The 16,075-nt window shown below is 62.8% G+C and overlaps 1 protein-coding gene across 18 annotated transcripts in view; it reads left to right on the forward strand.

Moving 5' to 3' along the window:
* JAKMIP3 (Janus kinase and microtubule interacting protein 3) overlaps positions 1-16,075 on the forward strand; it is a 38,787-nt gene that overhangs the window by 7,836 nt on the left and 14,876 nt on the right. For 2 of the 18 annotated variants that reach the window (XM_069460865.1, XM_069460866.1), the window contains exons 3-15: positions 293-508; positions 1,867-1,986; positions 2,660-2,806; positions 3,060-3,191; positions 4,437-4,472; positions 5,179-5,238; positions 6,642-6,770; positions 7,861-7,989; positions 10,428-10,511; positions 11,687-11,749; positions 12,334-12,432; positions 13,651-13,749; positions 13,829-13,888. In XM_069460865.1, the coding sequence (XP_069316966.1) occupies positions 293-508; positions 1,867-1,986; positions 2,660-2,806; positions 3,060-3,191; positions 4,437-4,472; positions 5,179-5,238; positions 6,642-6,770; positions 7,861-7,989; positions 10,428-10,511; positions 11,687-11,749; positions 12,334-12,432; positions 13,651-13,749; positions 13,829-13,888 (1,374 nt within the window). The remainder of the gene's footprint in view (positions 1-292; positions 509-1,866; positions 1,987-2,659; positions 2,807-3,059; positions 3,192-4,436; positions 4,473-5,178; positions 5,239-6,641; positions 6,771-7,860; positions 7,990-10,427; positions 10,512-11,686; positions 11,750-12,333; positions 12,433-13,650; positions 13,750-13,828; positions 13,889-16,075) is intronic. The other 16 variants (XM_069460868.1, XM_069460873.1, XM_069460876.1 and 13 more) reach the window with 13 other exon arrangements.

The following is a 16,075-nucleotide window of genomic DNA, read 5'->3' on the forward strand; positions in this document are numbered from 1 at the left end:
AGGCAGGGGCTGCCGGCAGCTTCTCCGGCCTTGCGGGACACACAGCCCCTGCATGCTGGGAGCCCCAGCGGGATGGCGCGAGTTGGGGCACACGGGCCCGGGGGCCCCTCAGGAAGGTACCTCCTCAGCTGGAAGTGGGGCTCTCGGTGCGGGACCCTTTGCGTTTGCTTCTGGTCTCAGAGCCCGAGACACTGGTGGGCCGCCCCGTGGGGGCCCCCACCCCGCCTGTTTCCATGGTGACCGCCGCCCTTGCCCTGCCTGCCTGTGTGACTGTGTTCTGTTCTCCTTGTAGATGGAGGAGATAAAGTTTAAAGACAGAGCAGTCTTCGTGCTGGAGAGAGAGTTAGGGGTGCAAGCCGGGCACGCTCAGAGACTGCAGCTCCAAAAGGAGGCTCTAGATGAGCAGCTGTCCCAGGTCAGAGAGGCCGACCGGCACCCCGGCAGCCCCAGACGCGAACTTCCTCATGCAGGCGGTGCAGGAGACGCCTCAGACCACTCGGGAAGCCCTGTAAGCACCTCCCCAGGCCCCGCCGGCCCCCAGACTCACAGACAGACGGGGCCCTGTGGCTGCACGGCCCACACAGGCAGCACCCAGGGGGACCAGAGCCCAGGCGGAGCCAGCCCCGGCCCTGGGTGCCCTCCAGCCGGCCCCGACCCTCAGAGCGCTGGCAGAGACGTCCCCTTCCGTCCCGCCACACGGCACGAGCACCGGCCTCATCACCCTCCCGAGGGCCCCCAAGCTGCTGAGGGACCCACCGGGCCCCGGGTTGGCGGCAGAGGAGGCTGCCCTCAGCGCACGCTGCTTCCGTCCCGCACGCGGGCTTGGCCCTCTGCCCGGGGAGGCCCGTGCGCCGGCTCCCTGCCTGTCACATCTGTGGCTGGGGCCCCTGGTGTGGTGGCTCCTGGCACTCAAGTCACCAGTCACCCTCCCACCTGCTTTTGTGTGACTACACGGCTCCCTGTGCCTGCCAGGCTGTGCGTGGTGACGTGGGGTCTGCATGGCCGCGGCTTCCAGCCTCTCCTCATCCAGGTTCCTCCTCGGCGGCTCTGGCACATCCTGGGGACCTACCTGCCACGGACCCCCGTGGTCCTGCGGGGTCTCTGGGCCCCTGGCCTCTCCTGCACCTGTTGAATGAGGAACTCGAGTCTCGTCCAGCCCCTCCCTGGACACCTGTTTCTTTGCTTTGATGATAAAACTGTATTTGAGCTGAGCTAGGCCTAGGACAGTGACATTTCAAGAATAGAAAACAACATTTTATAATCTTATTATAAATGGCTTCACTGAATTAAAACCAGCCCCTCCTGCTCTGGTGCTTGGTCGACTATTGCATTAACTCCAGAGAAATTTGGAAACTAGACTAAATGTTTTCACTGGTTTGTGACCGTGGTCCCAGGGGTTCCAAACGTGACCGTAGGCAGCTCAGTCTGAGGAGCACCCTTCTTGGGGAACCAGCCTTTGACAGTGTCCAAGTATCTCCTGTGCTCACGTCACAGTGCCGGGAAATCGGCCCCCACCGGCCGGGCAGGGCAGGGCAGACCCTTCCTGCAGGTGCAGCTCAGAGCGGCCCCCGGAGAGCACAGGTGGCCGCGGCGTCTCCCCGGCGTGACCCACACGCGCGGTCCCCGCATTTGCACCCCTGGCCCTCCACATCTGCAAACTTCGACATTTCTGCTCCTTTTGCTCCATCCCCACCATGCAGTCTGCGGTGGCCGAGACCATGGGGCGGGGCTGCCTCCCCCCAGCAGGCGTAGGAAGCCTAGGCCATGACGATGCCGAGTGTTTGGTTTCCTTAGCCTGTTGGGATTTGCAAAGGTTCTCCACGCCTGTGTCTAGGATCGGTTATTTGCAGTTGATTTTTGTTTTAGGAACAGCAGTTGGATGAAAAGGACGCCCGGCGCTTCCAACTTAAAATCGCAGAGTTAAGTGCGATCATCCGAAAGCTGGAGGACCGCAACGCCCTGCTGTCGGAGGAGAGGAACGAGCTGGTGAGTCGGGGGGGCTTTTGGATCCTTCGCGTTTATGGCTGCGGGGTGGGGGTGGGGACTCCACTGCCCAAACTCTTTGTGGCACGGAGGAGGGATGGTGACAAGGGCCAGCCTGGCACCTGGGCCCCTTGGCTATGTGCCAATAAAACTTTATTGGCAAAACAGTTGGTGGGTGGCCAGTTGGCGGATCCCTGCTCTCTGTGGCTGGGGACAGTGTCCCCCATTCTGCACAGGAGCCGGGTTGCCTGAGGACACAGCCCTGGGGTGGGGCCAACACCGTCAGTCCTCACAACCGCTGGTTTTTTAAGCTCCTGGAGGGGATGTGAGCGGCTCAGAGTGTCGAGAAAGGCCGAGTGGGCGGCGAGTTGACCGCGGCTCTCTGGGGCGCGTGGCACGTTGGCCCCAGGCTGCTGGTGTTCGGCTTCCCCCTGTCTGCGGATGGGACCAGGCCTGGCCCCTGGCCCTGCCCAGCCCAGCCTGAGAGCAGGGTCACCTGGGCGCCAGGCAGGCGGACGCCACCTGGCAGCGAGGACGGAAGTTGCCTCTTTCCAAGCAGTGGGCCGGTAACCACGCTGCGGTGGCCGAGGCTCCGGGCAGGGCGCTGACTGCGTGGAGACCTGTCCTTCTCTGCCACTTAGAAACGTCAGGTCCTGGGACTGATTCTGTCTTTCAGTTAAAGCGTCTCAGAGAGGCTGAGAGTCAGTACAAGCCGTTGCTGGATAAGAACAAACGCCTCACTCGGAAAAATGAAGATTTGTCTCACACTCTGCGTCGAATAGAAAACAAGTTAAAGTTTGTCACCCAGGAGAACATAGAAATGGTGAGAGGCCGGGCTGGGGCCGCAGACCCCGCCTTGCGCGTGGGCATCTGGTCTCACCTGCTTTGTGGGGGAGGAGCCCGAAAGCCTTTAGGTCCCCCCGGGGCTCTGAGGCCGGGCAGGAGGCCCCGGCCCTGCAGCGGTGGGGGCAGCCACCTGTTTGGCTCCCGCAGGAGGAGGGGGAAGACCCCAGCTCCCTGAGTGCCGTCAGGCGTTGCCCTCCCCCACCTGTGACGTGGTCTGCTCCGTGTTGCAGAGACAGAGGGCCGGGATCATACGGAGACCCAGCTCCTTAAACGACCTCGATCAAAGTCAAGACGAAAGAGAAGTTGATTTCCTGAAACTTCAGATTGTCGAGCAGCAAAACCTCATAGATGAGCTTTCTAAGGTAACCGGTGGGCTGTGCGCCCGTCCGCCCCTGGCTCCCAGGGGCCTGGCATGAGATGGGGACGGCAGACAGGCGTTTGTGGGCCACTTGGGCTGGGTCCCCCGCACGGCTGCTGCTCAAGGCGGCCGTCCCTGCACCAACCTCTCCCTGGGTCTCCGAAATGCGTCTCTCCGGCTGCCCGGGCCCAAGCGGTGCTGCCCGTGCTCAGTCCTGGGGCTGCCGCAGCTAATTAGCGCTCGGGGACTCGCGACAATGGCGGTTTATCCTCCCATGGCTCTGGGGGCCACTGGTCCAAAACCGTGGTTGCGGCAGGGCCACGCTCTCCCAAGAGACTCCAGGGGAGGATCCTCTCTGTCACCTCGAAGACTCTGGGGCCGTTGGCCACATCTCGCCTGTCTCTGCCCCACCTTCCCCTGGCTTTGTCCTCTTCTGTCACTCTTAGGAGCCCTGCCCTGGGCCGGGGGCCCCAAACAGGGTGGGCTCCGGATCCTCGCTCAGCTGTGCCTGCAAAGACGCTGTTTCTCTCTCAGGTCACTTTCACGGGTCTGGGGGGCAGGCCGTGGGCACGTCTTTGGGGGCAGCCTCCAGCCCATCACAAGGCCCACCCCGTGGCCCCTGCACCCAGCACGGTTTTGCAAATAGCCCTTCCGGAAACTCTCTTCCCATTGTCCCGGGTTGGGGCACCTTCTGCATCTTGCTGGGATCGCGACTGACGAGGCAGTGAGGTCATCTCGGAGCGCGCCGCCCTCAGCCACTCTGCGTCCCCTGGAAGGGACAGCAGGGTCCCTCTGTGTCACCAGCACACACAACTGGAAGGCGCTGGCCTGTCCAGTGACTGAAGCCGCCTCCACAGAACCATGCGTTGGGACACAGAGGGACCCCCTGCCCGCCACGGGCTTTGGGGTGGGGCCTCCGCCGTCCGTGCTGAGATGTGCGCTTGTTTCTTGTTCAGTTACACAGTGAGTGCCTGTCTCGGCCACGTAAGGGTTCACGAGGGAAACGACAGGAACGGGCCACGGCTTCGGCCGGTCGCAAATGCACACGGCTTCTGCTTCCACAGGCCCCTTCCTCCTGCTGCCGCGCTCACCGGGCGTTGGGCAGCGGCTGAGGAGGGCGGAGGCCGCCAGGAGAGCGAAGCCTCCTCTGGCGCGGAGGGCGCGAGGTTCGGCGGTTAGGACGTGGCAGAGGTTCGGGGCTCTTAAGCCTGCGGCAGTGGTTCCGTGACGTCCTGTTTTCTTTTCCTAGACCCTTGAAACCGCCGGCTACGTCAAGAGCGTGTTAGTAAGTACCAGTCAATGTCCCTGCGTGCGCGATGCTCCCACGTCCCAGGGCAGTTGCCCGTGGGCCCCGTTCCGTGCTGACGGCGCCGTAGCGTAGACAGAGCAGCCTTTGGGTAGCTTTGCCGTCACCACAGCGCTGCCCGACCAAGGCCTTGCACTGGCCCCCAGAGTGCCCGCCCGCGAGGCCCCCGCTGAGGCAGGACCAGCTCAATGACGCCTCTGCGTCGTCGTGAAGCCGGGCCAGGCAGCTGCCCTCCCTGGGGACTCCCTCTGCCGCGGCTGCCCCCCGGGGCCGGCACGGACAGGCAGTCTCGGCCTGGCCGGTTCACTCTGGGGCAGCTTCCCTGGAGAGGAGCAGGTCTCTGGCCTCCGCGCACGGGTGGGCGCCGTCCCGCAGGGCGCGGAGGGGCCTGGGCCACTGGCCCCCGAACTGCCCGTTCCCGCGCGAGCCCCTCCAGTCACCTGCCTCCTAACGCAGCCAGAAGGGGAGCTGGGGACAGCCGAGGGCTCGGAGCCACGTCGGCCCTGGCAGGGAAGGTGGCTCCGCAGGCTTCCAGAGCAGGGCCCCAGGGGAGGCCTCTGCTTCATGTGGCCTGATTCCGTGTCCTGTGTCGGTCCACGTGACGACACGGAAATACTGAGCCGTGGCTTTGAAGCTGATGGAGCTGTTCAGCTGCTTTAAAAATCTCTTGCCCTGGTTTCTGCAGGAGCGGGACAAGCTGTTAAGATACCGGAAGCAAAGAAAGAAAATGGCGAAACTCCCCAAGGTAAAGAGCGGGTGTCAACGGGCGCCTCGAAAATTTACTTACTGGGAGCGAATCTCTTCCTTTGGAGATGAAAAGGAAATGATTTTTATTATTTCCAAAAACTGTTACTGTGAAATAACCAAAATAGGATCCAAAGTAAACATTCTGCCTATAATTTTAAATTTAAAAATCCAACCACGTTTATTTTACATTTCCGAGAGAAGCTAGGAATTCCTGATAACCACACCAACAGCAGCGCCGGCAGCGAGGAGGGCTGGTCTCCTACTGCTGTCCGCGGGTCTGAGCCCCAGGTCCGTGGACCTGCGCTGCGCTGGGCTCAGTCTGCCCCGCCATTCCCTGTCCCGGCCGCGGCGCCACGGTCCCCAGGGCCAGCCCACGCCCCCAGAAATCTGAAGACCTGGGGTAATTTCTGTGCAACGCTTTTTGACGAACTTGTGATTTTTATTAACGGAGCTTTTGGAGAAAGTCCCAAAGGAACGAACTTACCTCCTGCTTCCCTGTCGGGGCGCAATAATCGGAGACCGAGGGGCCGGCAGGGAACTGGGCGTCTGATAAAGAACCTCGAGTCTGTGCTCATGAGTTTGCCCGAGTTTGGAAGGTTCAGGGAGGAGTCCGGGAGGAGCCGGGGGACAGGGAAAGCCACCCCGGGCGCAGGCGTCTCTCACCCCGGAGCCCCTCATGGCCAGCGGCTGTGGGGTGCAGGTGTCTGGGGAGGCGCGCTCAGGAGATGGGCCAGAGGCTGGTTTGTGGGCCCCAGGGAGGAGTTTTGCTGGAAGGTTCTGGCAGAGGAACCAGCAGGGAGACCCGGAGGCTGAGAAAGGAAGGGGACCTTCAGTGTGATTGAGAGAAGGTGGTAGGATTTTGGATTTTGTGATATTTCTAAACCTAAGCGAGGAAACCTGAGGTTCGTGAAGGCGGGGGTGGAGGGCGAGGGGGCCGGGGGTCCCCAAAGGCAGGGACTCGAAGACCGGCGGTGGAGGACTCGTCTTTATTTTTGCTCTCATTCTGATCTGTCAAGACCGATACTTTTAAAATTACAACAGAAACGCTTTACTGGTGACGTGACCGAGCCTCAGGCCGGGCACTGTCCGCTCGTGCGTCCCGCTGGGCTCCAGGGGTGACAGCGGAGCGCTGCCGCCCTCGGGGAGCTGCAGGGCCCTCGTCCCTATGAAAGCATTCGTCCCCCACCATGAGGGTGGAGCCGCAGACCCGCCTGTCCCCAGGCCCTGGCCTGCTCCCGGCCACCCCCTTGGGACAGAGATGGGACTGGGGCAGGGGTGGGGCCGTGCGGTGGGCAGTCGGTTCGCTGCAGGCCCCCAGCCGGGCAACGGGAAGAGGAGGCAGGACAGGGCAGGGTGCCGCCTGGGCCTGGATTTGCACTAACGCTGCGTTTTGGCCACAAGCCGGTCATCGTGGAGACCTTTTTCGGTTACGACGAGGAAGCGTCCCTGGAATCCGATGGCTCTTCCGTCTCTTACCAAACGGACCGGACGGACCAGACCCCCTGCACCCCGGATGACGACTTGGAGGAGGTAACTTGGGTCTTCCCGAGGCAGGTCCCCCACTTGTGGCGAGCGGGCTCGTGGCAGGGCCAGCCCTCGGGGACACTGAGGCGGGCTGGGGTCCGGCCGTGTGCGTCCTGCTCCCGTGTCGCCAGGTACGCGGCTGCCCTGGCTCCCACCCACGGCCCCCCAGGCTCCCTCCCGCCAGCCGGCCACACCCTCTGCAGAGGGGTCCGGGCTCCCACAGGAGGTCAGTCCCAAGGCCCAGAGCAATCAGTGTGACAGAGACGTCAAGTGGGAGCTTCTTTCTGACAAAGACACAGCCCCTTCTTCCAGAACCAAGGCCACCCTCCTGTCCAGGCATCCGCCTCAGCCCCAGGGCCGGAAGCCATGGTGTGGCATCGTGGGCGGGTCTGACTGGCCCAGCCCCGTGGCTGTGGGACCAGGAGTGCAGGTCCCTGAGCAGGCCCAGAGCCGAGGCCAGGGACTGGGCCTCCCCCAGCTGATCCCCGAGGGCTACCCTACCTGGACATCCCAGACGAGCAGTGGCCTCGGGGCATAGGGCTGGGCAGGGAACGGGCTGGGTGGGATTTCCAGGCTTGGTCACGCCTGCGCACTGCCCGCCCTCCCCACCGCAGGGGGGCACTGGGGCCTGTGGAGGCAGCAGACCCCCCTCCCGCTGCCGTCTCCCTGGGTCCCCAGGTGTCGTCCCAGCCAGGGGCTGAGTCTGCAGGTGCCACCTGGGGAGGACAGGCCTGGGAGGAGCTGGGCCGCCTGGCACTCTACCCCCCACGCAGCCCAGCTCTCTCCCCAGACGCACTGCCGCAGGGCCGTGTGGCCTGGTGGTCAGTGCAGGGTGTGGCTGGGGCCGCCAGGCTGGCACGCAGGGTCCCCAGCCGAGCCCCCAGCCCGGCCCAGCCTACCCGGGGAAACCTTTCTCCAGACGGCGCTGGGTCCCCGGCGGTCACCCTCCCTGCGAGCCGGAGATGGCCTCCTCACGCTGGCAGGAAGACCCCACTGGGGAAAATGGGGAGCCCGGGTGCCCCCCTGTCCGGGGAGGTGTGTGGCACGTGGGCCGAGCTGACGCTGTCCCTGCCTGTGCTGTCCTGCGCCTCTCCAGGGCATGGCCAAGGAGGAGACGGAGCTGCGGTTCCGGCAGCTGACCATGGAGTACCAGGCGCTGCAGCGCGCCTACGCCTTGCTGCAGGAGCAGGTCGGAGGGACGCTGGACGCAGAGCGAGAAGTTAAGGTCTAACTGACTTCTACTCCACCACGTTCCGGCTGCGCCCGGCTCCTCCCCGCGTGCCCCGTGGCCCTGGCAGGGACACCTGCACCGTCACCCCTTGGGCCGGGCCCTTGTCTGCTGCCGTTACTTAGGACCTGTGATGCTCGCTGAGGACACAGACCCTTGTCTGGGGTCCCGCTGGGCTGGGGGAGGGCGAGCCGTGCCGGGCAGGTGAGCGTCGGGGGCTGGGAGAGCCCCAGGGCTGTGGCGGCGGCATGGGACCTGCGGCACCCAGGGAAGTCACCTTTCCCCACCTGCCGGCGGTGCTCCCAGGCAGCCGGGGACACGGAGGGCAGGGCGCCGGGGGGCCGGGCGTTTGAGCTGTTCTCAAGACTTGCTGAGATTCTTACTCACCCAGCAAATGCTGAGCTCAAACCCTGCACCTGCCTTTATCCTGAGCCAGAGCAGCGGTGTCCCCTCCTGTCCCTGCTTCCCTGGGCCCGCCTGGCGTTGGCGTCGGCGTCGGGGACGCCCACACGCGCGGCTGGCGTGGCTGGCTGGCGCCCCCTGCTGGCTGCTGGGGCAGTGCAGGAAAAGGGCGAGTGGGGAGCCCCCTGGGTGAGGGTCCCAGGCTGGCCCACCCTCCTGCCGCAGGAGCCGTGGCTGGCGCACCTCAGGGAGACGGGCGTGTCCCCTGGGTGAGGGTCTGCTGAGTGGGTGGCTGTGGGGCCTGGGGTTCTGGCCGGGCCTGTTCCCCACGTCCACCCGGCCGGGCCAGAGGCGCCGTCCTGTGCCGTTGACTGGGTGGAGGATGGGCCTCTTGGGGTGAGGGGACGGTGTCGGCAGACACCCCAGACATCCATCCTGGCTGCCCGGGGGGCCCCTGGGCCTCACGCTCTGTCCCCTTGGCCGCCCTGGGGACCTGGCCGGGTTTCCCCTCCTGCCTTCTGGGCACCTGTCGTGAGAGTCGGGAGAAAGGCGAACCTGGCTGTGCCCTCCAGCCCTCCAGCCCTCCCAGGGCTCCTGTCCACAGAGGGACTTCCCCGCCTCGGGCTTGGAAACGAGATTCATCTGCCCAACAGCGGACTTCAGACGTTCCCTGTTTGAATATTCCGACTTAATTTTTACACAACCCTTGGAGAAAGAAAAAGTCAAAGTCTCCGTTCAGGTCTGCATCAGACCCAGGGGCCCGGGCGAGACTGGCCAGAGCCAGCACAGGGCCTCGTCCTCCCCCCCGCCCGCCTCGTTTGGGAGCTGGAGGAAGCCTCGGTTTCCCTTTTCACCATTGGGTGACAAAGAAACTTCTGATCAAAGGCCGAATGGAAACAAAGAACTTCTAAGATTTTGCTTAGAGACTAAAAATGTCCAAGCTACATTTTAAAAATTTTTAATTGACCTTTAGAATTAGAGAAAAATTTGATGCAGAGAAGTACAATATGATTATTTTAAAAATTGCAAAACAAAAAAGACAAATGAGGACAGTAGAATACCAGGACCTGGCAGCCTGATGGTGTTGAGGTTGCTGCGCACGTCAGAGGCCCAGGAACAAGGAAAGGGCCGTGGGGGATCACGAGAGGCCACTGACGGCGTGAACGTGGCCCCTTGCGGGGTCAGGGCTGTGGCAGCCACAGCCTCCAGGGCCGTCTCCCCCCCTGGAAGTGCAGGGCTGGGACTGGCTTCAGCCCCCTCTGCTCAGCCTTCCCCGGCCCCTGAGGGGACGGCAGAGGTGAGGGGCAGGGGGCAGACGCAGTGTGGGGGTAGGGACCACGATCCGCAGACGGGGCCCAATAGGGACCCAGAGCTCGGTGGGCACCGCCAAAGGCCCCCAGACCCTCGAACCCTGTGCCCAGTGGCCCCTAAAGGCTCCCACCCCCACACTGCTCCCTCTCTGTCCCTGGAGAGAGCAGGGGCAGCCCCGCAGTTTGGACCCCACCAGAGCAAACTGAGTCGGGGAGAGCCGCTCAGACCCCACCAGGAGGGACTTCACAGACCCTGGGGCCGACTTGTGAGGTGGGGGCTTGTCCTCCACGCCAGGGGCAGGCTCTGGGCAGCAGGTGAAGGACCACGAGGTGTGGGGTGGGGGAGGGGGGCGAACCCAGGGCCAGTGGGGGCTCCCGTGCCGGCGGCAGCGCCTTTCCGAGATTATCCCCCCGCCCCTGTGTGCGCCGGTGTCACTCAAGGGGACAGTAGCCCAGCGCCCGCCAGGCCTCGGCCCTCACTTGCTGCTCCGTCCCGTGAGCCAGGATTGCACCCAGCGAGCTCTCTGCAGAGTTTCCCTTAGGGCTTAAGTGAGATCACTTGCTCCGAACGAGCCTTGAAGCTCCTCCTCCTCTTTCTCCGGAGGGAGTGAACGGTCACCCTCAGCCAGGCAGGCGGCGTCCCCCGCCGTCTGTGCGAGATGCGCCGTCACCCACACCTGGCTGTTAGGGAAAGTCTGACGTGTCCCTCCTCCCGTCCTACAGACGCGTGAGCAGCTCCACGCAGAAGTGCAGCGGGCGCAGGCGCGCATCGAGGACCTGGAGAAGGCGCTGGCGGAGCAGGGGCAGGTGAGCCTGGGCCTGCGGGGCGGCCTGAGCAGCCTCTCCCGACCTGCTGGGCTGGGGGTGTCCTCGGGCGGGGGGCGTCCTCGTGCCGGGGGGGGGGGCATCCTCGTGGTGGTGGTGGGGGGGCGTCCTTGGGGCAGGGGGGCGTCCTCGTGCCGGGAGGGCCTGCGGAGCCGGGCCCATGGCCGTCCTTGATGCCAGCCTCTGGGCGGACAGACAAGACGATGACATGAGCCACAGACACGCCACGTTGCCTCCGTCCCAGAATTCAGTGCCATGGCAACCGTAACCACCCCCGGGCCACTGCACGTACGGCCTGTAGGCATGGACCCACCCCGGCCGTGCGCAGCCCCCGAGGACCAGCAGGCCCTGTCCCCAGACGTCCAGGGTGAGGTCCCTGAGGTGCATCCGACACTCCAGTCGTCTCATGGATGCTGCTGGATAAGAGTGGCCGGTGGCTGGGACCCAGGAGGAGGAGGAGGAGGAGGAGGAGGAGGAGGAGGACACCGCCCTCTTCATTTGTGGAAGTGACGCCTGTAAACCTGCTCAGAATTCCGCAGATGACTTTGGGGAGAAGAAATGTATCGTGAAGTCCAGTTTCTGAAGAGGCCGACTTTCCTCCTGACACTTCATACTTAAAAATGCTGCCGGTGGGGGGCGGATGCGAGGCCTTTTGGTGCAAGACTGTGCCGAGGACACCGGACACCTCCGAGACAGAGCTCGGGCGCAGCCAGCGCGGCGGCCACACCGGCTGCGCAGTGGAGCGCAGAGCCCGACGCCCACCCATGGGACTGAGCGTGACGTGGACGGAAACCCGCCCTGCGAGAAGTGTCCCCCCCCACCTGTCCAGACCCTTGAGCCTGCGGTCTCAGTGGCTCTAGGTCAGGGTCCCCTGCACCGTGACGTCCACGCGTGCCTCTGGGCACCTGGCCGGGGGCTGCAGGCCTGGGTGCTGTCGTGCGGCGGCCTGTAGTGTCCTCCTGAGGCAGGTCGGCCCCCCAGGACCCTCGAGAAGACGGAGAAGTCATAGGTTTGCGTCCTCTGCGTGACGCGAACTGTCACCAGGCGGTTGCTCCAGAAGCTGGTGTGGACCCCTGTGTCCCACCGCGACACAGTTGAAGCGTTGGCGTCACGGTTTTCTGCTGCTTGTTTATCTCTGTTTCCACTCTGTTTTCAAGGATATGAAGTGGATTGAAGAGAAGCAAGCACTGTATCGGAGAAACCAGGAACTTGTGGAAAAGGTGGGCCGGCGCCCCGTCCAGGAGTCTGGCAAGGCCTGCTCCGCGCTCACGGGGTGTGGGGGTTTGGCGGTGCATGGGCACGGGGCCCCTTCTGCGCTGCCCACTCCCATGGGAGCCCCCCAGGAGCCTGGGCCACCTCATCCTTTGGAAGGGGTGGGACTCCTACGTCAGGTTCACTTGTTGGTTTAGTTTAACAGTCTCTTAACTAACCAGGTAAATTCTGGAAGGCAGCCAGGCAGCGAGGGCCCCGGCCCTTCCATGGGGCACAGCGTGGGCTCCAAGGGGCACCAGGGAGTGGCTCGGAGACCCTCATTCTTAACACCACCCCCCGCCGGGCCCTGCTCAGCCTGGCGGGCTCAGCGCCACCTCCCCAGGCTCCCTGCGCCCTGTGCCCAGCCCTCCCCATCCAGCCCCCACCCTGCTTAACCAAGGGGGTCACCCAGCCTCACCAGGGTGGACCCAAACGCACTCAGGCCACATGCGACGGGGCCAGCAGCCATCCACGTGGCCGGGGTCACCCTCCTGCGCCCTCTGGCGAGAGGGGCGGACTCCTCACCCCGACTAGACCAGCGTCTCTCCTGCAGATCAGACAGATGGAGGCAGAGGAGGCACGGCTGAGACACGAGGTGCAGGACGGAAGAGACCAGAACGAGCTGCTGGAGTTCAGGATCCTGGAGCTCGAGGTACCTGGGTGCCGGGAGTGGTGGCGGCCAGAGTGCTCCTGCTCAGGGCCAGTGTGGCCGTGGGCTGTGACAGGCGCTCCTGTCCTCGGGCCTCCCAGCCCGCACGAGTTTTGGGACATGGACGCACGAGGCCAGGTTGGACCCACACATCCCTCACATGAAGGACCGGGCTACCCGGGGGACGCAAGCCACGGAGCTCCATGCCACAGAGCAGGACAAATGACAACACTAGTGTCATGTCCAGAACTTTTTGTGCAAGACTGTGCCGAGGACATCGGACGCCTCGATGTCATGAGACAGACCTGTGGGACCCAAGACACCAGGGCAGTGTCCTCAGCGTGTCCCTGTGGCTGCAGCTGCATCTGGTGACAACGCGCAGCAGGGACAATGCCCAGACCTCGGCCGTCAGCCCGGCAGATACTTGTTTCTTGCTCACAGAAGCCCTGGAGTGGGAGGCAGCGGGCACCACGCAGTGACCAGGGACCCTCTGGCTGGGCCCTGCCGTCCCTGGCCTCACACCCTCTGCCATGACCTGCCAGGGGTGGGAGGGTGGCAAGGTTTCTGCGGGGGAGGTCGGGCCGGGTGTGGGTGGCCATGTCACTGCGCTCACCTCCCGCTGCCAGGCCAGGGGGAAGTGGCCCTGCAGGTGCCGCGCCCCTGGCCACCCCACACAGCGCTAGGGCCTCCATCTCGGTTCAATAGCTGGACCCGACTCAGAGTCCAGATGGATCTGCCCCGGAGTCCTCCTGGTCACCCATGTGGGTGACCGTCCCCTGGGCCTCCTGGGCTCCTGTACGTGGTCCTGCTGTGAGGATGGTGGCAGAACCACCAGCCCATGTCCCAGGGAGCTTGTCTGGCCAGGCCTGTGATTGACACTCAACCTGCAGTCTCCCCCCGAGCCTCCCAGCAGCCCCTGGGAGTCGCTGGTGGGTGAGCAAGTGGCCTTGGGATGGGTCCTGCCAGGGACACGCAGCCAGGTGGAATGGAGCCGAAACCCCACAGCCTGGCTGGGGCCAGCCAGGCCACTGGGCTCTCTCGGGGGCACATCTGGTGAGGGTTCTGCCCCTGCACGGCTGGCCCTGGGCTTTGCAGAAACTATTATGGCGACTCCTCGTTCAGTGGGCTTGGCCCATGTCCTCAGGCCCCAGCACAGCCCCCTCGGAGGGAGGAGACAGGAAGGGAACAGCCCACCAAGCCCAGCCCTCTGTTCTGTCCCAGGAGAGGGAGAGGAAGTCACCCGCCATCAACTTCCACCACACGCCGTTCGTGGACGGGAAGAGCCCCCTCCAGGTGTACTGTGAGGCCGAAGGCGTGACGGTGAGCCCTGCCCCGCCCGACCCCACAGCCCCACCCCCTCTGCCGCTCACCTCCCGCCTGTCCGTCTCCTTGCCCCTAGGACATCCTGGTCCCTGAGCTGATGAAGAAGCTGGACATCCTGGGGGATAACGCCGTAAGTGTATGTTGCTCTCCTGACTTGTGCATGCCTTCTCACACCCACGCCCACCACCCTGCCCACCCTCCGATCCCCAGCCCTGCAGGCCTCACCTGTCCTGCCCTGGGCCCTTGCCCAAGGCCCTCCCCAGGGCCCAGGCCTGCCTGTGGTGGAACCTCTGGGGCTTGGGAGATGCCCACTCCTTTCTCCTATCATTCCTGCACCCGTCGGGGCCTCTGCTATGTACACTCCAACTCCTCCAGCCAGTGACACCTCCAGTCACGTGGTCCTAGTCCCTGGAATTTCTGTCTTTCTACTCTTCTGTACCCTCAGTGGGGAGGGGGGATGTTGCTCTTAGACACACCAAGACGCTAGGGGTTCCCCCTTCCTTGGTTTTGGGGAAAAAACAGAGTCCATAGATAAATCCCAAATCTCATTTGGGGCAGAGTTCTAATTTGTGTGGCAAAGTCCTCAAAAGAATATTAATTGCTAAGTAGGCAAAGTAACTTCACCTCTTAATCCCACCCTCCATCCATCCTCCATCCATCCATCAGCCCTTCATCCTTCCTCCAGTCACCCATCCTCAATCCATCCTCCATCCATCCATCCTCCAGCCACTCATCCTCCATCCATCAGCCCTTCATCTTTCCTCCATCCGCCCATTCTCCATCCTCTATCCACCCATCCTCAATCCATCCTCCATCCTCCATCCATGCTCCATATATCCTCCATCCATCCTGCATATATCCTCCATCCATCCTCCATCTACCCATCTTCCATCCATCCATCCTCCATCCATCCTCTATCCTTCACCCATCCATCCTCCATCCATCAGCCCTTCATCCTTCCTCCATCCACCCACCCTCCATTCATCCTCCATCCATCTTCCATGCACCCATCCTCCATCCATCTATCCATCCATCCTCAATCATCCCTCCATCCCCCCTCCATCTTCCATCCACCTATCCTCCATCCTTCATCCATCCATCCTCCACTCATCCTCCATCCATCCATCCATCAGCCCTTCATCCTTCCTCCATCCACCCATTCTCCATCCATCCTCCATCCACTTATCCTCCATCCATCCTCCATCCACTTATCCTCCATCCATCCTCCATCCACTTATCCTCTAACCATCCTCCATCCATCCTCCATCCATTGATCCATCCATCCTCAATCATCCATCCATCTTCCATGCATCCACTCTCCATCCTTCATCCATTCATCCTCCATCCATCCTCTATCCTCCATAATCCATTCATCCTCCATCCATCCATCCATCCATCCTCCATAATCCCTTCATCCTCCATCCTCCATCCATCCATCCATCCTCCATCCTTTATCCTTCGTCTATCATTCATTCATTTTCTATCTAATCATCCATCTTCCATCCATCCATCCTCAATCCTCCATCCATCCATCATCCCACAGTCTTTGACCTCTTCTACCCTCTCTGTGCAGGGCCCTGTGTTGACAGGATCCCTCCCTTCCTTGCCTGCCCATCACCTAGAGCAGAGCAGGGAGATGCTTTCAGCAGGGAGGCTCTCCTGGCTGTGGAGAGACCTAGGAGTTCCATCAAAGCTGTAGGTGGCAGAAGCACTACCCCACAGCAAGGTTGTGGATTGGCATGACATGCACTGGAGTCCCGCCTGGGCATCAGCCCCATCATGGGTTCTAGGGAACCTTACTGGGCCACCCTTTGATTCACAGCTGGAGAAACTGAGGCCCCAGAGGCGCCTGCCCAGGGTCACAAAGCCAATGTAGTGTCAGAGTCAGGGGCACGCAGCTCTGCCAGTCCTGTTTCAGGGCTCCTCCCCAGCCCTATAGCTGTCCCCCTGAGGGCGCCACTGAGTGTGACTTCCCTGGAGCCATCATGCTGCCTCTGAGGTCTTTCTTCACTGAGGACAGGGACAGAGAAGGTTGGGGACTGGAGGTTTTACACTCAGGAGACCCTGTGGATACTCTTGGCAGCTCCTGCTCATGGGCCGAGGGGCGTCCCTTCGGGTCTGACTGTGCAGTTGTTAAGGAAAGATCACGTGCATGTCATGACCCAGCGCTGTGCTCCATGGAGCCTGAGCTCATGGGTCCCCTCCTGAAGCACAGAATGGCCCAGCTTGTGAGGAAGCAGATGACTGTCACCTTCACAGCCAGGGTGTGCTAGTGCTATGGCTGCTGTCCCCAGATCCTCCTCCAGTCTGGCCATGTGGACAC

This window comes from Eulemur rufifrons, chromosome 28 (assembly GCF_041146395.1).
Source record: "Eulemur rufifrons isolate Redbay chromosome 28, OSU_ERuf_1, whole genome shotgun sequence".
Taxonomy (NCBI): Eukaryota; Metazoa; Chordata; class Mammalia; order Primates; family Lemuridae; genus Eulemur; species Eulemur rufifrons.